At 42.0% G+C, this 24891-nt stretch overlaps 3 protein-coding genes across 3 annotated transcripts in view; 2 read left to right on the top strand and 1 right to left on the bottom strand.

Annotated features, from left to right (window-relative positions):
- LOC115191444 (tripartite motif-containing protein 16-like) overlaps positions 1 to 24891 on the bottom strand; it is a 124659-nt gene that overhangs the window by 13848 nt on the left and 85920 nt on the right. The window lies entirely within an intron of this gene.
- On the top strand, positions 7595 to 13164 carry LOC115191440 (tripartite motif-containing protein 16-like). The gene is made up of 7 exons (XM_029749291.1): positions 7595 to 8242; positions 8657 to 8752; positions 9254 to 9259; positions 11331 to 11558; positions 11871 to 12030; positions 12156 to 12215; positions 12448 to 13164. Exons 1-7 carry the CDS (start codon positions 7646 to 7648, stop codon positions 12954 to 12956), a joined length of 1656 nt encoding a protein of 551 aa, XP_029605151.1. The 5' UTR covers positions 7595 to 7645; the 3' UTR covers positions 12957 to 13164.
- Positions 22496 to 23977, top strand: LOC115191450 (E3 ubiquitin-protein ligase TRIM47-like). The gene is made up of 2 exons (XM_029749299.1): positions 22496 to 23238; positions 23660 to 23977. Exons 1-2 carry the CDS (start codon positions 22642 to 22644, stop codon positions 23888 to 23890), a joined length of 828 nt encoding a protein of 275 aa, XP_029605159.1. The 5' UTR covers positions 22496 to 22641; the 3' UTR covers positions 23891 to 23977.

A 24891-nucleotide genomic window follows, 5' to 3' on the forward strand; every position in this document is an offset into this window, starting at 1 on the left:
CATTTACACCTGAGGTACTGACATGTTGCACCCTCGACATCCACTGTGATTATTATTATTTTACGCTGCTGGTCATCTATGAACATTTGAACATCTTGGCCATGTTCTGTTATAATCTCCAACAGGCAGAGCCAGAAGAGGACTGGCCACCCCTCATAGCCGGGTTCCTCTCTAGGTTTCTTCCAAGGTTCTGGCCTTTCTAGGGAGTTTTTCCTAGCAAGCGTGCTTCTACACCTGCATTGCTTGCTGTCTGGGGTTTTAGGCTGGGTTTCTCTACAGCACTTTGTGACATCAACTGATGTAAGAAGGGCTTTATAAATAAATTTGATTAGATTTTATTTAGATGTACTGTGTCACTGTGTGTAGACAGACTGGTCTCATAGACTAGATGCACTGTGTCACTGTGTATAGACAGCCTGGTCTCATAGACTAGATGTACTGTGTCACTGTGTGTAGACAGCCTGGTCTCATAGACTAGATGCACTGTGTCACTGTGTGTAGACAGCCTGGTCTCATAGACTAGATGCACTGTGTCACTGTGTGTAGACAGCCTGGTCTCATAGACTAGATGCACTGTGTCACTGTGTATAGACAGCCTGGTCTCACAGACTAGATGCACTGTGTCACTGTGTGTTGACAGCCTGGTCTCATAGACCAGATGCACTGTGTCACTGTGTGTAGACAGCCTGGTCTCATAGACTAGATGCACTGTGTCACTGTGTGTAGACAGCCTGGTCTCATAGTAAATGTAAATCCAGGACACTCAGATTAGTATGATATGTTATGTTTGTATGGTTACATAAGACAGAAGGTTACTTAAAGGTGCAATATGCAGAAATTGCTCCACCATTTGCTGGTTGCTAAAATTCTAATGGTAGGCCTATTTTCAGTTTGTGACAAAACAAGCAGTAATTGTGTAGCGAATCATTATACCATATGAACCCGCTGTGAAATATATTTTCCATAACCAAAAATAGTGTATTTTCATCTGTTCGAAGCTGGTGTACAAAACCGACAGTAAAAGATGCAGAAACGAAACTTAAGAACGGGAAGCATAGAAATAGTGCATATAGAACACATCTACAGCTGATTAGACTTGCTTTAAATTAGAAATTAAAGAGCTATAACTCAATGTTTCTTTGTGAATTTGTTCTGGTCGCCCAAAAAGTTACATATTTGTCACGTTCTGACCAGTAAAGGGGTTATTTGTTATTGTAGTTTGGTCAGGACGTGGCAGGGGGGTATTTGTTTTATGTGGTTCGGGGTTTGTTAGTATATGTGTTTATGTAGAGGGGTGTTTGGTTAGAGTATTTTGGGGTTTTGGGGTTATGTTCTATATTTCGTATTTCTATGTTCTGTCTATGTTGTGTATTTCTTTGTTGGCCTGGTATGGCTCTCAATCAGGAACAGCTGTACATCATTGTTGCTGATTGAGAGTCATACTTAGGTAGCCTGTTTTCACCTGTCCCTTGGTGGGAAGTTGTTGTTGCAGTGTGTGTAGCCTGCAATACTGTTCGTTCGATCATTTTCTTTCGTATGTGTTCAAATAAAGTTAAGATGAGCACTCAACCCGCTGCGCCTTGGTCCACTACGTATGACGACCGTTAAAATATTGCAGGGGTAAGGCAAAAACATATAGCATGTTTCTAGGCTAAAAGATATGAGGTGCTCCGTGTTCCTGCTGGTAGCAGGCCTTACCTAGATGCGGGGAAATGTCCTGCCTTGGAGTATGGTTGTATCTATCGCCACCAGACTCCTTGGAAATCAGATGACAAACCTGCATGGATTAGCAAGAGAAAACATGGTACGTGTATTTAGACAATTGTAGTCAAGACAGCTTCAGTTTACACCGGAGTATACAGGTTCCAGTACTCTACTAACACTTCACACAACTAATTGGTGCTAGGCAGTAATATAAACATGCACACAGTCCAGTAAGTTTCCCAAAATCCCCAGTTTTCAAAAATGTCCTGCTTATTCCTTCCCGATACTGTGAATCTCCCAACTGGGTTTTCAAAGAATGTTGGGGAAAGTTACCAGATTTTTGCATCTACCTGGGACAGAACTCACCCACTGTCTGTATAATAGAACGAGCTCCCTAAGTAACAATGAGATGACAACTGGGACCGACCGGCTCGATTCGACGTAGCAAAATTAGAAATTGTGTTTTTTACATTGAATAAAAGTAGAGACTCAGAGCTAGAAAATGGTGTATCATACACTACAGTTGAGGAACAATGGGAAAGTAATTCTGCTCTGAAAGTTGATCAACTTGTAAACCCACTTTTATATAAATGGTCCTTGAATGTTTTGGTACACCTGCACCTCTTCTTTGTCTACCCTCATTCACACTCTTAAGCCTTAGACCCACCCATCTCTTTAAGGATTCACATGTGAGGCCATGTGCTAAACAGAGTGAGTACAGTAGTGTAGTAAACAGAGTGAGTACAGTAGTGTAGTAAACAGAGTGAGTACGGTAGTGTAGTAAACAGAGTGAGTACGGTAGTGTAGTAAACAGAGTGAGTAAACAAAGATTACAAGACTACGTTTATCGACATGTCTGTAGACAGTGACATCATGAACATTCTATTGTAGTCTGACATCATGAACATTCTATTGTCGTCTGACCACATGAACATTCTATTGTAGTCTGACATCATGAACATTCTATTGTAGTCTGACATCATGAACATTCTATTGTAGTCTGACATCATGAACATTCTATTGTAGTCTGACATCATGAACATTCTATTGTAGTCTGACATCATGAACATTCTATTGTAGTCTGACATCATGAACATTCTATTGTAGTCTGACATTATGAACATTCTATTGTAGTCTGACATTATGAACATTCTATTGTAGTCTGACATCATGAACATTCTATTGTAGTCTGACATCATGAACATTCTATTGTAGTCTGACATTATGAACATTCTATTGTGGTCTGAAATTATGAACATTCTATTGTAGTCTGACATTATGAACATTCTATTGTAGTCTGACATTATGGACATTCTGAACATTCTATTGTAGTCTGACATTATGAACATTCTATTGTAGTCTGACATCAAATTTGTAGTTGTCGTTATGAAAAAGTATAAAAACATAAACGACATACTGCATGACATCAGCAGCCTGGTGGTCCAAATTAGCATAACTGGTGTATATTTATATGTCCACACTATGAGGTTGGAATAATACTGAGAAAATGTGAAAATGTTGATTCCCTCTGAAGGATCGGACCCTTTTATTAAATGTTCTCCTAAAATGACCCAAATTTATCTGCCTGTAGCTCAGGACCTGAAGTAGAGATATGCATTTTCTTGATACCATTTGAAAGGAAGCTTTGAAGTTTGTGGAAATGTGAAATGAATGTAGGAGAATATAACACATTAGATATGGTAAGATGGCAGCAGTGTATGTGCAAAGTTTTAGACTGATTCAATGAACCATTCTGTTCAAAATGTTGTATCAGGACTACCCAAATGTGCCTAATTGGTTTATTAATACATTTAAGTTCATTATTGTTCACTCTCCTCAAACAATAGCATGGTATTCTTTCACTGTAATAGCTACTGTAAATCAGACAGTGCAGTTAGGTTAACAAGAATTTAAGCTTTCTGCCCATATCAGACATGTCTATGTCCTGGGAAATGTTCTTGTTACTTACAACCTCATGCTAATCACATTAGCCTACGTTAGCTCAACCGTCTCGTGGGGGGATACTGATCCCGTAGAGATAATGCCCTTTTAGTGTAACACCAGATCCCAAATGAGTGCATTTCACAAATGTAATCTGTTCACAATGACAGCTTCTCAAGTGTTTTTAATACTTCATTTGTGGAGGTGAAGATTCTTTCAAAACCCATTCTGAGCATTTATTATGAAAGTTAACTGAAGAGGTAAAGTTTATGTTAACCTATATTCTAATTCTAATAGTCTGTTAATCAAAACATCATGAACATCATCTGTTGTCTGCCTTGAAACGGTGCTGTTAAAGATACTGCTTGTGTTTATCATATAAATGCACGAGAAGATTAAAAACATGTCACCGAGACAGGGTGACAACGGTAGATAGCTAGCCGTAAACCGGTAGACAGTGTCCTTCGTCCCCGCCTGTTGGGCACGGTTTTCTCCGGTACACAGCAGTAGGGAGGAAGGGGTGACACCATGTGCTTGCTAACTAGCAAGCTAGCACAAAGTTTAGCTAACTAGCAAGCTAGCTGGTTAGCTAGAACATGATGTTGCCCCAGCCTCCCACCTGCTGTGCCATCTGGAAGCGGGAGCGACCAGTAGACAGTGTCCTCTGCCCCCGCCTGTCAGGCACTGTTTTCCCACAGTCCTGTTAATGACAGTGAGGACAGGTATTCGGCAGATGGTCGCAAAGGACACTGTATAAAAATAACTCCGATAATACTTTTATTACCCTTTTGACCCACATTCAAAAGTCTCTCAAGCAAAAGTCGTACTTTTCTCTGTGTTGTAAAAGCAAGCAGAGCAGAAACCAGCTACTCTTTAGTTGACTGATGTAGCTGGCAAGGTAACTGATGTTTGACTCAACAGAAAAAAAACTACACTAGTGTTTATTCCCACTGTTGAAACTGACATTTAACGTTAGCTAATGTTTCATCCCATCTCGATTGTTACAAATAAGCGAACATAAAGACACAATAGGCTGGAGGCATTGAAAACGTCCGCCATCTCAAACTGACATGTAATGTTAGTGTTGTAATGTTTCAACCCGTCTCGACTGAGGTGAATGAACTAGCTAGCTAGTAGCTACCACAGTCAGTTCAGCTCTAGCATCCAGCCTTAGCCTCTAGCTATCTGTCAGATAGCGCAGCAGGTAGCCTAGAGCGTTGGGTCAGTAAACGAAAGGTCTCTGGATCTAATCCCCAAACAAATTATGTGAAAAGTCTGTCAATGTGCCCTTGAACAAGACACTTAACCCTAGCTCTGGATAAGACTGTCTGCTATATGATGTAAATAGTGCTGTAACAATAGCAACATCATCTTGCTATCTAACAGCTGTTGTGTGTATGGAAATGTTTTGTAGCCTTTGTTTTCAACAGAAGTAAATGAACTTGGCTGGCTTTACGCAGTTGGTGTATCGTTAGAGCCAGAGCCCAAAAAAATTAAGCAGGCCATTATGTCTCCCAGAAGAAACAAACAGATAATGAACTGGTATTAACCAGATGTATTTATGTCTCTCAGAAGAAACAAGATATTTGAGAGGAATGTTTTCAACAGTAGATGTCAGAATGAAACAGACTAAGGAATTGATCATGGACTTGAAACTGAAATGTTAGTCGTGTAATTTCAGTCAAATTGCAGACTTGCTGATACAAGATAATTATCATGGGTTGAGAGACAAGGGGCCGAGAGACAACGGGCCGAGAGACAAGGGGCCGAGAGACAAGTTACTTGGTGAGAATGAATTGACACTAGAAAGAGCAACACAAATGTGTCAAGCTGGAGAGGTGACTCAGAGTCACATACAGTCAATGGACAGTGGTGTTCTTGGTGACACAGTATGTAAAGTGGACTATGTTAGCAAAGGAGGAGCTACAGATAAACGGCTAACTGCAGAGGACAGCAGCACAATAGAGGGAACCAGCGCTCCTGCAGCAACTGTGGAGGAGAGTACAGACCTCACCAGTACCCAGCATATAGAAAACAGTGTTACAACTGTGGAGGAGAGTACAGACCTCACCAGAACCCAGCATATAGAAACCAGTGTTACAACTGTGGCATGAAGAACCACTTCTCACTCAAATGCAGGCAGCGGAGACAACAAAATACAGTACACTGTGTCAACTAGGACCAGGACAACAGCGGTGACAACGAGTACAGTGAGGGTTCCTTGGGTGACCTCTTTGTGGGAACTGTCACACTTACAGGACCAGAGGAGGACTGGACTGCTACCTACAAGACTAATGGAACTTACATTGTGTTTAAACGTGACCCTGGATCACAGGTCAACATCATTCCAGAGACTGAATTGCTACAGTTACAGGTAAAACCAGTGGGGAACACAAAACAAAGGAGAAGACTGAAAGATTACAGTGGTGAAGCAAATGTCACTTCAGGGACATGAACATTGGTGCTGGAGGGAGATGATACATCTCACAAGGTTCAGTTTGTCATAGTAAAGGGAGAAAAACAACCATCATTGGGTTAAAGTCATGTAACTTACTGGGTCTAGTGAAACGGGTTCATATGGTGAAATGACTCATGTTGAGGATGCAGATGCTGATGTTTTTCAGGGAAGATGGGAAGCTGCAGCACAACATGGAGTTAGAACATCCAGATAGACCAGTGATCCATGTACCTAGAAAGGTCCCATTATCACTAAGAGACCAGCTAAAAACAGAGATACTGTAGACCAGTGATCCATGTACCTAGAAAGGTCTCATTATCACTAAGAGACCAGCTAACCGCAGGACTCTCCAGAGGGTGGTGGGTTCAGCCCATCAAAGCTGGGACCGAGAGACTAAACAAATAGCTTCTATCTCAAGGCCATCAGACTGTTAAATAGTCACCACTAGCTCGCCCCCACCCAGTACCCTGCCCTGAACACCCCTCTACATCACTGTCACTAGACAGCTACCACCAGGTTACTCTACCCTGTCCTGAACTTTAGTCACTGTCACTAGACAGCTACCAGCAGGTTACTCTACCCTGCACCTTAGAGGCTGCTGCCCTGTGTACATAGACATGGAATCACTGGTCACTTTAATAATGTTTACTGTTTTACCCACTTCATATGTATATACTGTATTCTAGTCATGGTTCATCCTATATAACTACTGCTGTCCACTTCATATGTATATACTGTATTCTAGTCATGGTTCATCCTATATAACTACTGCTGTCTACTTCATATGTATATACTGTATTCTAACTACTACTGTACATATGCTATTCTTCAGATACACTACAGATGTACTCCAAATTGTCTATGCATCACAGTACATAAAGAAAATATTAGGACAAGCAATGATATATATATATGTCCAAATATTTTCATTAACTTTTTAGATTTTAGAACACAAGCATTGTTAGATATTACTGCACTGTTGGAGCTAGGAACACAAGCATTTCACTACACCCGCAATAACATCTGATAAATATGTGTACGCGACCAATAAAATAAAATGTGATTGTATTGTTGAAAGTGTTATATAATTCTCAATCCGTGTTGTGTCTTGTCTAAGAACAGCCCTTAGCCGTGATACTGTATAATAACCATATATCACACCTCCTCAGGACTTATTGATTCATTACAACACATAGGTGATTTATAAGGCATTATAAAGGTCATTAAAATAATGATACATACGTACTTCATAGAAACTGTTACCCTTCATATATTCTAACAACTCACATTTTAAGATTCATTATGTCACTTCTCCATGTTAAGGGCTCTAACCTTGGAACAAAACTATTTGTCTCCCTCTTGCTGTTGCATGCAGTTTCTCTCTCTCTTCCTCCATTCCTCTAACCCCTCCCTCCCTCCTTCTAACACCACCCCTCTGGCAGAACCAGGAAGTCCATCCCCTCCACAAACTTTCTTCTGAGGTAACAAAACTGATCTGAGTCTCTGTGTCGTCTGTCTGTGTGAGAGTGAACAACCGTCAAAATGGCTCAGCAGGGAGTTCTACTGGACCAGGACCAGTTCTGTTGTTGTGTCTGTCTGGATCTACTGAAGGAGCCAGTGGCTATTCCCTGTGGACACAGTTACTGTAGAATCTGTATTGAGGGCTGCTGGGATCAGGATGTTCTGAAAGAGGTCTATAGCTGTCCTCAGTGCATAGAGACCTTCACTCCAAGGCCTAATCTGAGGAAAAATAACATGTTGGCTGAGGTGGTGGAGAAACTGAAGAAGACAGGACTCCAGGCTGCTCCCCCTCCTGCTCTGTGCTATGCTGGACCTGGCGATGTGGTGTGTGATTTCTGCACTGGGACCAGAAAGCAGAAAGCCCTCATGTCCTGTTTGGTGTGTCTGGTTTCTTACTGTGAGACTCACCTCCAACCTCACTACGAATCTCCTGCTTTGAAGAAGCACAAGCTGGTCAAAGCCATCGCACAACTACAGGAGAAGATATGCTCTCATCATGACAAACTGCTGGAGGTTTACTGTCGTACCGATCAGCAGTGTATCTGTTATCTGTGTACAATGGATGAACATAAAGGCCATGATACAGTGTCAGCTGCAGCAGAGAGGACTGAGAAACAGGTAAGACCAGAACAACTTGTTGGTGACTGTCTGATAAACAAAGAATTAAAGATACAGTAGGAACTAAGGCTGTTTGAATATGAGATTATTCAAATGAAATGGATCCTCAGCAGAACAAATATGAACACAAACCTTGAGTATATAGATATGTTAACCCAGATTCTCCAAATGTATCACCATTTTCTAAAGTCAATCACTATTATCATTCAATATCAATCACTGTTATCATTCTGAATGCTCTTTTTTCTACCACAGCCAAACCCAGACGACGCTGGGCCAAACTCTTTTGTGACTTCAAAGTTCAGTGTCAGGATTGTAGACCTTCCACTCTATGGGCCCTATATCACATTACTATACTATTGATCTACTGGACAAATAAAACTTGAAAGCTCATTGAAGAGTGATTCTCCATAGAGGCAACTGGGGATGAGTCAGCAGGAGGCCCAGCAGAGATTCCAGGAGAGAGAGAAGGAGCTGAAGGAGCTCGAACAGGATGTGGAGTCTCTCAAGGTGAGTATTGTTGACCAGAGGAGACACACCATTTCACTTCTCTCCTCCAGTCAGAGAGAGGTAGAGGGGCCCCTCTCCAATCCCACTGACCCCACAGTTGAGAACAGGCTGTCTGGACCCCTTTCAGAGAATAGACTGCTTAATGTAAGTGATGGGATATGAACCCAGGTCTACTGTGGGATAAACCAACATCTTGACCATTACACCAAGAGGACATTCCCTATTGGGCCGACACTGATTTAGAAGTCGCAGGCTGGGCTACTTCATCACATAACCATGAGTAACCATGACTGACTCATGTCCCCTATACATTAACATGGACCTCTCTCTCTCTCTCAATTCAATTCAAAGATCTTTATTGGCATGGGAAACATATCTTTACTATGCCAAAGCAAGTGAAGTAGATAATAAACAATCATGAATGAACAGTAAACTTTACACAACATTTATTTTCAAAAGAATGGAGACATTTCAAATGTTATAATTCAAGAGCAAACAGAGAGAGCCGTGCGCCAGACTGAGTTCTGGAGGTGAAATGGAAATGAATGAGGGAGAGTTAAGTGAGGTAGAAGGTGTGGAGAAGAGCTCAGAACCAGAGAAGTATTTGGTCAGATGACTGTTGGGAATATACTATTAGAGATCTGGTTCTGGTTTTGGTTGGACAGTTGGAAAGCTTGCTGATGAGAGTGGTTTGAGGGAGTTGGAGGTTGGCCCTTCTGTGGTGATAGGGGATGTTCCTTTTCCCATTTTGTATCACAAAGTAAAATAGATTTATATTATAGTCCAGTTGGGGGCGATATTACAACATATTGGATGCCAACCACCGTTAAACTCCAAAGAAGAAGAAACGTTATATTATGTCTATGTACAGTGTTGTAACGATGTCTCTCTCTCTCTCTCATTCCATCACTTTCGTGGTAGTTGGTTGTGTGGGTCTCTGGTTATGAATGGGGTGCTGACAGACAATCGTTGATGGATATTTATAGAGCTCTGATCAGGACGACAATTGATTACGGGTGTATAGTTTATGGAACAGCTGCAAAGACTTAAGCTGGACAGAATCCAGTATATAGCTTTAAGGATATGTATTGGTGCATTTAAATCAACATCTGTATGTGTCTTACTAGTGGAGGCAGGTGAGATGCCTTTGGGTATACGGCGTAATAAATTGTCATTATCTTATTGGGTTGCAAGGCTGTGAGGTTGAGCATCCCACTGCTACTGTTCTAGATGACTGTTGGGAATATACTAGTAGACAAGGCAGTGGTTTTGGTTGGACAATTGTAGGTATCAATGTTATTATGGAGAAATGAGAGAATGGGTGTAGTAGTGAGATTCTGCTGGGTCCCAGCACATTCAGGTGTGGAAGGGAATGAAATTGTAGACCAGTTATCTAAAAGAGCTTTAAAACAAGATATAATATATATTAATGTTCCACTGGGTAGAGGTGAGGACAAATGTAAGATCAGAGACATTTTGCTAGATGTGTGGCAGAAGAGATGGGGACTCTGAGCACAAGGGACGGCATTTATATGTCCTCTAAAGGTCGGTGGACCAAGATTCAAAGGTCAGATTAGGAAGGAAGAGGTGGTGTTTACTCGATTATGTTTAGGACATTGTACATTGAACTGGTCCTTACATCTGGTTGACAGCATGTGAATGGTTTGTGTCTGGAGGGTATTGTCAATGAAACGGTGGAGCATGTGTTGTTGTTTATTTGTCCCAGTGCACAGTGGATAGCAGGAGACTGAGGTCCGTTAAATGTACGTTTAATAAACAAAACAGAAAAGTGCCACAACAAGGCGGGGTGCACAACAATGAGGTAGCTCCAAAGATCCAAAAGCAACCCTAATGCGCAGCGTAACTGGGAAACACACAAATATTCCCGACTATCTCCAAAAGGCAACAATCCTGCACAAATCCCCAAACGAAACAGACAAACTAAATACCCTACTAATTGACTAACACAAAACAGGTGCAGACCTAGACAGACAAAACCAAAAGACACAGAAACATCAGTGGCAGCTAGAAGGCCGGCAACGATGACCGCCAAGCACCGCCCGGGGTGAGGCGCCACCTTGTGTGGGGGGTTGGAAGGGATGTGGGGGATGGTGGAGGGTCTATTAGAAGTTAGTAGGGCTCTGTTTTATTTTCTCAGAAGTAATGAGTTTGGTAGGAGGATTTAGAAATGTGCTGCCATCTATTGGAATTATCAGCAGTACTGAATAAAGTGTATATCCTTACTAAAGTAGTAATTACTCAGAATTATATAAAGTGTTATAGTTCATTTTTATCACTAACAGCTGGGTCTAGATCTGCTACGGGGCAGGCTACTGGAGGGTGGACCAGGAGGGAGGAGAGTAGAGCAGGGCCAAGCGGTGTTCTATACCTGCCTGTCCAGGAGGGGGGACAAGGCCTGGTGGACCTGGAGAGCAGGGTGGCAACGTTCTGACTCAATGAGGTGCAGAGGCTACTGTACCTTCTCTCTCTCTCTGTCTCTCTCTCTGTCTCTCTCTCTCTCTCTCTCTCTCTCTCTGTCTCTCTGTCTCTCTCTCTCTCTCTCAACAGCACTCTGCAGAGTCAGGACAGTGATCAGGACAGTGATCAGATCTTTACTGAGCTGATCCGCTCCATTGAGAGAAGGAGCTCTGAGGTGAAGGAGCTGATCAGAGCCCAAGAGAAGGCTCAAGTGAGTCAAGCTGAAGGACTCCTGGAGCAACTGAAGCAGGAGATAGCTGAGCTGAGGAAGAGAAGCACTGACCTGGAGCAGCTCTCACACACAGAGGATCACATCCATTTCCTCCAGGTAACTAAACTGCCTTGTTACATGTGATATGAAATTAACTTAATGTGAAACTATTCATCTCAATCCTTATGTTGTCCTGTATGTCTCTCTGTCCCTGTCTCTCCCTCTCTCTGTACCTCTCTTTCTCTCTGTCCCTCTCTCTCTCTCTCTCTGTCCCTCTCTCTGACCCTCACTCTCTCTGTGTCTCTCTGTCCCTCGCTCTCGCTCTCCCTCGCTCTTTCTGTCCCTCACTCTCTCCCTCTCTCTCTGTCTCTCTTCCCCCGTCTCTCTCTCTCTATCTGTCCATCCCTCTCTCTCTCTCTCTCTCTCCAGAGTTATCAGTCTCTCTCCAGTATCAGTGTATCTTCAGACTTACCCAGCACCGTTGTCCGTCCTCTTCAGTACTTTGGAGATGTGAGTAAGACTGTGTCTGAACTGAGAGAGAAACTAGAAGACTTCCTTAAAAGAGAATGGACCAAGATCTCCACTACAGGTGTGTTGAAAACAATGAGAACATCAACTTTAGACCATTGAAAGTTCCCTACTAGTCATATACATGTGGAATATGGTATGATGATAACATTCCCTCTCTCTGTCAATGTGTTTGTGTGTCTGTAGTGAATATAGTGGAGGTTGTACTGCCTCCAGAGCCCAAGACCAGAGAACAGTTGTTGCAATGTGAGTCTCTTTATTGTGAAGTAACTAACAGTCTCTTTTTTACTGACACTCCTAACAATCCCTCTAGAAATATATAGCAATAGTAGATCTAATCAAAGACTAGGTATCTATCTGACTCCTCATATTTCTCTGATTTGATCTCTGCTGTGCTCTAATCAAAGACAGGGTAGATACAGTATCTGACTTAACTTATTGTTCTGACTCCCCTCATTGGTCTCTGCTCTTCTCCCAGATTCCTGTCAGCTCACACTGGACCCAAACACAGCACACACACGTCTCTCTCTGTCTGAAGGGAACAGAAAGGTGACCTATACAGGCCGAGTCCAACCATATCCTGACCATCCAGACAGATTCACCAACCACTGGCAGGTTCTGTGTAGAGAGGGTCTGTCTGGACGCTGTTACTGGGAGGTGAAGTTGAGAGGTGATGTTTATACAGCAGTCTCATATAAAGACATCAGCAGAACAGAGAGAGGTGGTGGATTTGGATGCAATAACAAGTCCTGGAGTTTACAGTGCTATAGAGGTGGTTATTGTTTCAGACACAACGATGTTAAGACTAAAGTATCAGGCCCTCAGTCCTCCAGAGTAGGAGTGTACCTGGATCACAAGGCAGGTACTCTGTACTTCTACAGTGTCTCTGACACAATGACCCTCCTCCACAGAGTCCAGACCACATTCACTCAGTCCCTTTATCCTGGGTTTAGGCTCACTGGTACTGCTGAGCTGATTAAATTGTAGTAGGGTCCACATAGATACTAGTCATGCTGGTGTAGTCTATAGCTGAGCTGGTTAAACTGTAGTAGGTTCCACATAGATACTAGTCATGCTGGTGGTGATGGTCCCCAGATGTGATGATTCATTCTACTCTGTTTTATCTACAATGATTTAACTTATTTGATCTTCAGATGTTCTGAATTAAAATAAACTTTCAATGTATTCATATTTATTTAAGTGCAATGTTTTAATCTTGTACATTTCCATGAATCATGATGTACGATGTTGATGTATATTGGTTGTCATTCAGAACCATTGATATGTTTTCTCAATTGAGAATTCAGGACTAGTCAGCCCACTACAAGCTGGAATCACTTACTTTCTACTAAAGTATATGGTCTGGTTTCCCAGACACAGATTAACCTCTATGGGACCGGCGGGACGAATTCGTCCCACCTACGTAACAGCCAGTTGAATCCTGTGGCGCGATTTTCAAAACGTTTGAATTGCTATTACTTCAATTTCTCAAACATATGACTATTTTACAGCTATTTAAAGACAAGACTCTCGTTAATCTAACCACACTGTCCGATTTCAAAAAGGCTTTACAACGAAAGCAAAACATTAGATTATGTCAGCAGAGTACCCAGCCAGAAATAATCAGACACCCATTTTTCAAGCTAGCATATAATGTCACATAACCCAAACCACAGCTAAATGCAGCACTAACCTTTGATGATCTTCATCAGAAGATACACCTAGGACATTATGTTGTACAATACATGCATGTCTGTTCAATGAAGTTCATATTTATATCAAAAACCAGCTTTTTACATTAGCATGTGACGTTCCGAAAAAGCATACCCCCCGCAAACTTCCGGGGAATTTACTAACAATTTACTAAATTACTCACGATAAACGTTCACAAAAAGCATAACAATTGTTTTAAGAATTATAGATACATTACTCCTCTATGCACTCGATATGTCCGATTTTAAAATAGCTTTTCGGATGAAGCACATTTTGCAATATTCTAAGTACATAGCCCAGCCATCACGGGCTAGCTATTTAGACACCCACCCAGTTTAGCCTTCACCAAAATCACATTTCCTATAAGAAAAATGGTCTTACCTTTCCTGTTCTTCGTCAGAATGCACTCCCAGGACTTCTACTTCAATAACAAATGTAGGTTTGGTCCCAAATAATCCATCGTTATGTTCCATCAGCGACATTTTGTTCTTGCGTTCTAGACACTATCAGAATGGTAAATCACGGTCGCACGCATGGCACATTTCGTGACAAAAGATTTCTAAATATTCCATTACCGTACTTCGAAGCATGTCAACCGCTGTTTAAAATAAATTTTTATGCCATTATTCTCGTAAAAAAGTGATAATATTCCGACCAGGAATCTGCAATTAGCCAAACAGCCGAAGGAAAATACTGCACGGGGTCGAATCGGGCATGCGCCTAATTCCATTGTCCTCTGATGGGCCACTTGGAAAACGCGATTCTGTGTTTCAGCCTGAGGCTGCCTCGTCATCGTTCATGTTTTTCCCGGGCTCTGAGAGCCTATTGGAGCCGTAGGAATTGTGACGTTACAGCTAAGATCCTGACTCTTCAATAAACAGAAGCAAGAACAACAACACCTTGTCAGACAGGGTACTTCCTGCATGAAACCTTCTCAGGTTTTTGCCTGCCATAGGAGTTCTGTTATACTCACAGACACCATTCAAACAGTTTTAGAAACTTTAGGGTGTTTTCTATCCATATATAATAAGTATATGCATATTCTAGTTACTGGGTAGGATTAGTAACCAGATTAAATCGGGTACGTTTATTATCCGGCCGTGTAAATACTGCCCCCTAGCCCCAACAAGTTAATCCTAGTCTTGGACTAAAAAGCATGTTCAATGTAGATGTCCAGGAAACCGAACCTAAATGTGTTATCTTTTATCCTCCCATACTGCTCAGTCCAGCAACATTAAACCTGTCCAGCAGGTGGTGCTATTCACCAAACAATAAAACCAGCACATATCTTGACTTGCCACTCAGTATATTTACATTTACATTTAAGTCATTTAGCAGACGCTCTTATCCAGAGCGACTTACAAATTGGTGCATTCACCTTAAGATATCCAGTGGAACAACCACTTTACAATAGTGCATCTAAATCTTTCGGGGGGGGGGGGGGTAGAAGGATTACTTTATCCTATCCCAGGTATTCCTTAAAGAGGTTGTGTTTCAGGTGTCTCCGGAAGGTGGTGATTGACTCCGCTGTCCTGGCGTCGTGAGGGAGCTTGTTCCACCATTGGGGTGCCAGAGCAGCGAACAGTTTTGACTGGGCTGAGCGGGAGCTGTGCTTCTTCAGAGGTAGGGAGGCGAGCAGGCCAGAGGTGGATGAACGCAGTGCCCTTGTTTGGGTGTAGGGACTGATCAGAGCCTGAAGGTATGGAGGTGCCGTTCCCCTCACAGCTCCGTAGGCAAGCAGCATGGACTTGTATATCAGTAATGTTCAGAATAGTACTTTAATATCATTGGAGATTGATGGTCTTTTTAATCCACTATCCAGAGTCAGGAACAGATGAAGTTAGGTCTGTTACTGTTCAGTGATTAAATATGATTTATGGTGATGGGAAATAAAAAATACAACACTAAACTTCATCTAGTAATAGTTTTCCTTTGTTATTTATTCCAAGGTGTGTCTTTAACTTGTAAATGGATTGTGTGGAGGTGAGCTAGTGGTGTGGCTGAATATTCCAGTTGTGTTTAGGCATCTTCATGTCTGACATCCCCCAGTTCTGTTCAGACCCATTGAACTGGGTCACATTCTAAATGGTGACTTGTATTAATAGTCCATACTGGACCTAACTGTGGTTAACCAGACTGGAGGGGTTCTGATCACATATTCCCTCATCTCCACAACTTTACCTGTCTCTCTCTGCCTCTCTCTTTCTCTCTCTCTCTCTCTCTCTCTCTCTCTCTCTCTCTCTCTCTCTCTCTCTCTCGACAACCTCAATATGGTTTAATTCCTGTAGTTATCAGTACACATGGGGTGTGTCCCAATTATCTCCTTTCTCTCTAAGTGTGAACTTGTCCACCTCCCTTCATGTATTTAAAGGAAATTACTGGTATATGTAAACTCCCTCTACCCCATGTCAACACCATGGGGTAGAGCATTTCCTTTAGTCTTCCAGGTGGGCGGGGTTTGTTTGTACTTTTAGGACTTTTCTATTGGTTCCATTACAACAAACTCAATCAACCACTGGTTATTAAGTATTCAACATTATTTTAAATAGTAATTGAACGCAGGTCTGTTTCCACATGCAATAAGCCTGTAACGTCTTGTACCATCTCAGGTAAAGGTGTTTCAAATGGAAGGGCAAGTCTCACCACTGAGAGGAAAACATCACTGGTCCACCTCTGCATCAGGTCAGCTATGTTGATCAGTACTGTCCCAGGGATGCTGGGAGCAGAGATGAACTCCCCTGACCTGGTACCACCTATGGAGTTGTCATTTTAATATCAGTTTAACCCCATTACTGCTATAACACACATCAACCATGTTAATAGAATGAAATGGATCCAGGTTCCATTTATTCTACAATAGATTTCATCACAGGTCACTTGGTAAGTTTGTTAATATCATCATCATCATCATCAAATGTATTTATAAACCCCTTTTTACATCAGCCGATGTCACCAAGTGCTGTACAGAAACAGTCTATGTTATGGAAAGAGCAGGTGTCCTTAAGGTTTTGTACACTCAGTATATGTTGTGTCTACAAGCTCATTCCCACAGAAAACTGCAGAGGGAAGCAGTACCACCCAGTCAACCATCAGACTCCATTGTGAGACGCCTCACAGAGGATATTCAACCATAATTGCAAATCCAAGATGCCAATATCAACAAGGTGCTGATCAGTAAAGAGAAGAGAGACTAACATTCTAGAATGATCCCTTTTTTCTGCACGGTTCTCACAGTGAAAAACAACAGGATTACAAGAGTGTTCTACGCTTTCTTCATTTGATCCAATTCAAAGTTGACAATTATTTTATGGGATGAGAATTAAGTGGAGTGACTAATCTTAGCTGGTCTGAGAAAACTGATGAGACTTCTCTCCTTTATGTGTACATTGGGCCATTTAAAAAGACACCAATCTGTAGAATCTCTTCTCACAGTCAGTGCAGTGATAAGGCTTCTCTCAAGTGTGTATCTGTTGGTGTGTTTTTACATTGCCCAATCGGGAGAAACTCTTGCCACATTAAGAGAAGAAGTAAGGCTTCTCTCCTCTGTGTGTTCTCTGATGACCCTTTTAGCTCAGCTGTTGATAAAAACAAAATCTACAGTCAGATCAGTGATAAGGCTTCTCTCCTTTATGATTACCTTGGTGTCTTTTTAACTGGGCCAGTCGAGAGAAACACTTTCCACAGTCAGAGCAGGAGTAAGGCTTCTCTCCCGTGTGTGTTCTCTGATGAACTTTTAGGTCAGTTGATGTTGTGAAGCATTTTACACAATCAGAGCAGGAGTAAGGTTTCACTCCTGTATGTATATGTTCATGTGTTTTTAAGTTTTCCAGTCGAGAGAAACTCTTTCCACAGTCAGAGCAGGAGTAAGGTTTCACTCCTGTATGTATACGTCTCCAAAGTGGTCTGAAATCAAGATGACTGCAGGTCTCAATCCCAAACTAATGGGGGGAAATGGCTCCATCTAATGAGATGGTATGTAGAGGTATGGAGAAAAAATAGTTGGACAAAATTTGCTATTGGGGTGAACAAATTCTATTAACATACATACAGTGCATTCAGAAAGTATTCAGACCCCTTCCCTTTTTCCACATTTTGTTACCTTACAGCTTTATTCTAAAATGGATTTAAAAAATAATTTTCATCATCAATCTACACACAATACCCCATAATGACGTCACAATACCCCATAATGACGTCACACTACCCCATAATGCCAAAGCGAAAACAGATTTTTAGAATATTTTGCAAATGTATGAAAAAAATATATATATGTATATAAGTATTCAGACCCTTTGCTATGAGACTCTAAATTGAGCCTAGGTGCATCCTGTTTCCATTGATCATCCTTGAGATATTTCTACAACTTGAATCGAGTCCACCTTTGGTAAATTCAATTGATTGGACATGATTTGGAAAGGAACACACCTGTCTATATAAGGTCCCACATTTGACAGTGCATGTCAGAGCTTGAGAGGATCTGCAGAGATGTGATGAACAAGTCACATAAGTTACATGGACTCACTTTGTGGGCGGCAGGTAGTCTAGTGGTTCGAGCGTTGGACAAGTAACCAGAAGGTTGCAAGATTGAATCCCTGAGCTGACAAGGTAAAAATCTGTCGTTCTGCCCCTGAACAAGGCAGTTGACCCACTGTTCCTAGGCCGTCATTGTAAATAAGAATTTGTTCTTAACTGACTTGTTTAATTAAATAAAGGTTAAACAATAATATAACTAGAGACAAAGTTTTTCCTGCCAGGAGACGTAGCCAGGAAAACTCCTGTCCCCTAATTGAAGCTGCAGAGGATTCAGTGGTGTCTTGTTTACCTGCAGGACACCCTCTTGGTTCTAGAAGACCAGAGGATTCAGTGGTGTCTTGTTTACCTGCAGGACCCCCTCTTGGTTCTGGAAGACCAGAGGATTCAGTGGTGTCTTGTTTACCTGCAAGACACCCTCTTGGTTCTAGAAGACCAGAGGATTCAGTTGTGTCTTGTTTACCTGCAGGCCACCCTCTTGGTTCTAGAAGACCAGAGGATTCAGTGGTGTCTTGTTTACCTGCAGGCCACCCTCTTGGTTCTAGAAGACCAGAGGATTCAGTGGTGTCTTGATTACCTGCAGGCCACCCTCTTGGTTCTAGAAGACCAGAGGATTCAGTGGTGTCGTGTTTACCTGCAGGACACCCTCTTGGTTCTAGAAGACCAGAGGATTCAGTGGTGTCTTGTTTCCCTGCAGGACACCCTCTTGGTTCTAGAAGACCAGAGGATTCAGTGGTGTCTTGTTTCCCTGCAGGTCACCCTCTTGGTTCTAGAAGACCAGGGTGATGCTGCCGTAGTCAGTGTTCTCCACAGCACAGCTGGCCCTCCTTCACCCTGTCACTCCTCACCGGGGGGTAATACAGAGACCTCAGGGTTCTGCTGTTCTCATCACCTGCAGGGGACAACAACAATCAAGCCTGATTCACACAATAGGGCCCCAACTGTACTGGCTCTGATATTTTATATTTCAGTTCCAGCAACTATGGTGGATGTGTAACCAGGCCAGTTTGGCCCTGCTTGGCTTGACTCTGCTCTATAGTGAGAAACAGACATCAGTTTGGTTAAGGGGTCAGATTGAGCAAGGCAAGGTGCAGAATCGCTGATCTGCATCTCTTAGGGTGTTTTCAGACAGAGTTGTGAGTAGAGGACTAAACTCCACTCAATGGAGAAGTCATTTTCTAATGAACTGCATCAGAAACCTCCTTCACAATGGAGTGGAGTTTCATCTGTTAAGTTATGAGCTGTAGCTGGAATCAGAGATGGATTATTTTTCACATTGTATTTTTTTAATTTGGTCCGGTTGGTTTCACATTGCCAAATGTCAAATGAAATAAAATGCCTAAACAAAACTAGGTGTTCATGCAAGTCAAATGTTTATTTATCAGAAATGGTCACATGACATCTATCTATGATCATCATGAAGCATCACTTGTCTTCCTCCCAACTTCATATTACTGTTGCTTTGGTCTTCTGACTAGAACTGTGAGGAGCAGTGAATATATTCAGTAACCTTTATCTCCTGTTTAGCCCTGGTCTCCTCTAAGCTGCATAGGAGGTGTTACTCTTTCTATGATCTGATAATATAAACTACAACGTCAAAGATAGTGTTTACTAGAATTGTTATCATGTCAGTCTGACGTTACAGCATTTGTTGTTAGCTTTTCTTCCTCTCCCCCAGTCCACTTCAACTGTCCTTCTTGGCTGCCCCCTAGTGGCTGGAATACAACTGTTCTTCTTTATTCCCCATGGGCTGCCCCCTAGTGGCTGGAATACAACTGTTCTTCTTTATTCCCCATGGGCTGCCCCCTAGTGGCTGGAATACAACTGTTCTTCTTTATTCCCCATGGGCTGCCCCCTAGTGGCTGGAATACAACTGTTCTTCTTTATTCCCCATGGGCTGCCCCCTAGTGGCTGGAATACAACTGTTCTTCTTTATTCCCCATGGGCTGCCCCCTAGTGGCTGGAATACAACTGTTCTTCTTTATTCCCCATGGGCTGCCCCCTAGTGGCTGGAATACAACTGTTCTTCTTTATTCCCCATGGGCTGCCCCCTAGTGGCTGGAATACAACTGTATTAATCCCCTTACAGATGTGCTCATAAATGCCCTGATATTCACAACATGTTTCAGAGATATCAAGTTGTTATAATGCCGCATTTGATCAAACGCTCCCAGTCAAACAACCAATAATACTGAGCGCTTGGTTCTTTTCCTGTGTTTGTCCGGACTGGGTTCACACCTGCAGCAAACCGCACCACGGTACTACAGCCCCACGGGGTATGAATGGAAACGGAACTAGACCAGCCTTTTAGAGAGAACCTAGGTAGATTGTTTGGTGCGCTCCAGAGTGTGGATAGTGTTCACACCAGACCAGACGGAAACCCCCCCGCTCCAAACCAGTTTGGTGTGAAACCCCCCGCTCCAAACCATTTTGGTGTGAAACCCCCCGCTCCAAACCAGTTTGGTGTGAAAGCCCCCCGCTCCAAACCAGTTTGGTGTGAAACCCCCCTTAGTGATTTGTAGATGAGCTATTCATCTCAGTTGATTGTAATGGAGTTGATCTCTAACATGCACAATGTCATGGAGACCACTGCTGCTCCATAGAATGACACCATCCCCTATGAGGACTAATGACCAACTCTGAACCTCACCACACTATGCTGAACTGACAGCATCATCATCACACTGGTATTAATGTTCACACTCTGGGTCTCATTGGTCCACATTTAAACTGGTCTTGGTCTCATTACAGGTGAGACACATTTAAACTGATCTTGGTCTCATTACAGGTGAGACACATTTAAACTGGTCTTGGTCTCATTACAGGTGAGACATATTTAAGTATATAGTGATAGATCACTCTGTTACATTGACATGGAAAGGAACCATCATTAATGTCTATGTAACAGTCTGACACTGTGATAGATCACTCTGTTACATTGACATGGAAAGGAACCATGATTAATGTCTATGTAACAGTCTGACACTGTGATAGATCACTCTGTTACATTGACATGGAAAGGAACCATGATTAATGTCTATGTAACAGTCTGACACTGTGATAAATCACTCTGTTACATTGAATAACATTGTTTCTTCAACGATCAACAGAAAAGTGGAGCACGTTGAAGTGTAGAACAACAGCTGAAATAAGACAGAAACATTGACAACATTTGTTGTTTTTTTTCTAGACAGAAAGAAGATGTTTGATCACCTTTTGGTCCCAAAATGAAACATTTAAGTGAAACAATAACAACTTTAACAATTTTATTAACAACATAGATTCTAATAGATTCATATTTTAAATCCTCAGAATTCATACAGTATAAAACACCATCTAGACATATCATTACATACAGTATAGAACACCATCTAGAAGACAGAGACATATCATTACATACAGTATAGAACACCATCTAGAAGACATATCATTACATACAGTATAGAACACCATCTAGAAGACAGAGACATATCATTACATACAGTTAGGAACACCATCTAGAAGACATATCATTACATACAGTATAGAACACCATCTAGAAGACAGAGACATATCATTACATACAGTATAGAACACCATCTAAAAGACATATCAATACATACAGTATAGAACACCATCTAGAAGACAGAGACATATCATTACATACAGTATAGAACACCATCTAGAAGACATATCATTACATACAGTATAGAACACCATCTAGAAGACAGAGACATATCATTACATACAGTATATCATAGATGGCATGTATAAATCCTTACTTTATATTTCCTGTACCACTTTCCATTCCAGTAGCCTTATTACTGGTTAGGGTTACTGCTGCTAGTACAGTGGAAGAATGAGGCATCGCAGTACTTGTTACACCACTGTACTAACAGGAACAATTACACACCAATAAACACACTGTAATGTAAAGTTCCATCATTCTCAATGATCAGTCAATACATCCAGTATTCATTTCACCTACAGTACATTGTATCCATTTCAAGTCCCCCCTCCCCCCATTGTAGCTAATTATCTATAACACATTGTACAGTTTTACAACCATGTATGAGTTATTATGGAGGCTTATAGTTAGTATCACAGCATATCACTTTAAGACATTACAACATTCATTAAAAGCAATATAGATATGTACTTCATAGAAACTGTTACCCTTTATATATTCTAACTACTCTATTTAATCTATTTTAAGGGTCCTAACCTAGGAACTAAAATATTTGTCTCCTTCTCAACTTTGCCTGCAGTTTTCCCTCTCTCTCTCCCTTTCTCTAACCCCTCCCTCTCTCACTCCCTCCTTCCCTCCCTCTAACCCCAGCCCTCTGGCAGAACCAGGAAGTCCCTCCCCTTCACAATCTCTCTTCTGTGGAAACTAAACTGATCTGAGTCTCTGTGTCGTCTGTCTGTGTGAGAGTGAACAACCGTCCCAATGGCTCAGAAGGGAGTTCTGCTGGACCAGGACCAGCTCTGCTGTTCTGTCTGTCTGGATCTACTGAAGGAGCCAGTGGCTATTCCCTGTGGACACAGTTACTGTAGGAGCTGTATTGAGGACTGCTGGGATCAGGATGTTCTGAAAGGGGTCTATAGCTGTCCTCAGTGCAGAGAGACCTTCACTCCAAGGCCTAATCTGAGGAAAAATAACATGTTGGCTGAGGTGGTGGAGAAACTGAAGAAGACAGGACTCCAGGCTGCTCCCCCTCCTGCTCTGTGCTATGCTGGACCTGGAGATGTGGCATGTGATGTCTGCACTGGGACCAGAAAGCAGAAAGCCCTCATGTCCTGTCTGACGTGTCTGGCCTCTTACTGTGAGACTCACCTCCAACCTCACTATGAATTTCCTGCTTTGAAGAAGCACAAGCTGGTCAAAGCCACCGCACAACTACAGGAGAAGATCTGCTTTCATCATGACAAACTGCTGGAGGTTTACTGTCGTACCGATCAGCAGTGTATCTGTCTGCTGTGTGTGATGGATGAACATAAAGGCCATGATACAGTGTCAGCTGCAGCAGAGAGGAATGAGAAACAGGTAAGACCAGAACAACTTGTTGGTGACTGTCTGATAAACAAAGAATTAAAGATACAGTAGGAACTAAGGCTTTTTGAATATGAGATCATTCAAATGAAATGGATCCACAAATATGAACACAAACCTTGAGGATATAGATATGTTAACCCAGATTCTCCAAATGTATCACCATTTTCTAAAGTCAAACACTATTATCATTCTGAATGGCCTTTTATGAGTCCAAAGTTCAGTCTCAACCTCTTGATACATGTAGGCCTACCATAAAAACTATAATCATTCACATAGCAACATAATATCATATTGTAAATGGACCATCAATATTTCAGACCTTCCTCTCTATGGGTCCTATGTCACATTAATATACTATTGATCTACTGGGCAAATAAAGCTTGATAGCTCATTGAAGAGTGATTCTCCACAGAGGCAGCTGGGGATGAGTCAGCAGAAGGTCCAGCAGAGATTCCAGGAGAGAGAGAAGGAGCTGAAGGAGCTCCGACAGGCTGTGAAGTCTTTCAAGGTGAGTATTGTTGACCAGAGGAGACACACCATTTCACTTCTCTCCTCCATTCAGAGAGAGGTAGAGGGGCCCCTCTCCAATCCCACTGACCCCATTGTTGGGAACAGGCTGTCTGGACCCCTTTCAGAGAATTGACTGCTTAATGTAACTGACGGGATATGAACCCAGGTCTACCGTGGGATAAACCAACATCTTGACCATTACACCAAGAGGACATTCCCTATTGGGCTACCCTGATTTAGAAGTCGCAGGCGGGGCTACCTCATCACATAACCATGAGTAACCATGACTGACTCATGTCCCCTATACATTAACATGGAGCTCTCTCTCAATTCAATTCAAAGATCTTTATTGGCATGGGAAACATATCTTTACTATGCCAAAGCAAGTGAAGTAGATAGTAAACAATCATGAATGAACAGTAAACATTACACAACATTTATTTTCAAAAGAATAGAGACATTTCAAATGTTATAATTCAAGTGCAAACAGAGAGAGCCGTGCACCAGACTGAGTTCTGGAGGTGAAATGGAAATGAATGAGGGAGAGTTAAGTGAGGTAGAAGGTGTGGAGAAGAGCTCAGAACCAGAGAAGTATTTGGTCATATGAGATTTGACTTCAGAAGAGTTCCAGGGTGTGTTGAGTGGTGGTGTCCCGTCCTCCCAGGTCGTTGGCATGGTGCAGGAGCAGATAGGGTCAAAGTAGTGGAATGGGGTAGTGGGTTTTTAATGAGTGTAGGGTTAGTTGGCATGGTGCAGGAGCAGATAGGGTGAAAGTAGTGGAATGGGGTAGTGGGTTTTTAATGAGTGTAGGGTTAGTTGGAAGGGTGTTGTTTTATTTAATAAATATGAAATGTTCCTTTTCCCATTTTGTATCACAAAGTAAAATAGATTTATATTATAGTCCAGTTGGGGGCGATAATACAACATATTGGATGCCAACCGCCATTAAACTCCAAAGAAGAAGATTCGTTATATTATGTCTATGTACAGTGTTGTAATGATGTCTCTCTCTCTCATTCCATCACTTTCGTGGTAGTTGGTTGTGTGGGTCTCTGGTTGTAAATGGGGTACTAACAGACAATCGTTGATGGATATTTATAGAGCTCTGATCAGGACGACAATTTATTACGGGTG

Source organism: Salmo trutta, chromosome 4 (assembly GCF_901001165.1).
Source record: "Salmo trutta chromosome 4, fSalTru1.1, whole genome shotgun sequence".
Taxonomy (NCBI): domain Eukaryota; kingdom Metazoa; phylum Chordata; class Actinopteri; order Salmoniformes; family Salmonidae; genus Salmo; species Salmo trutta.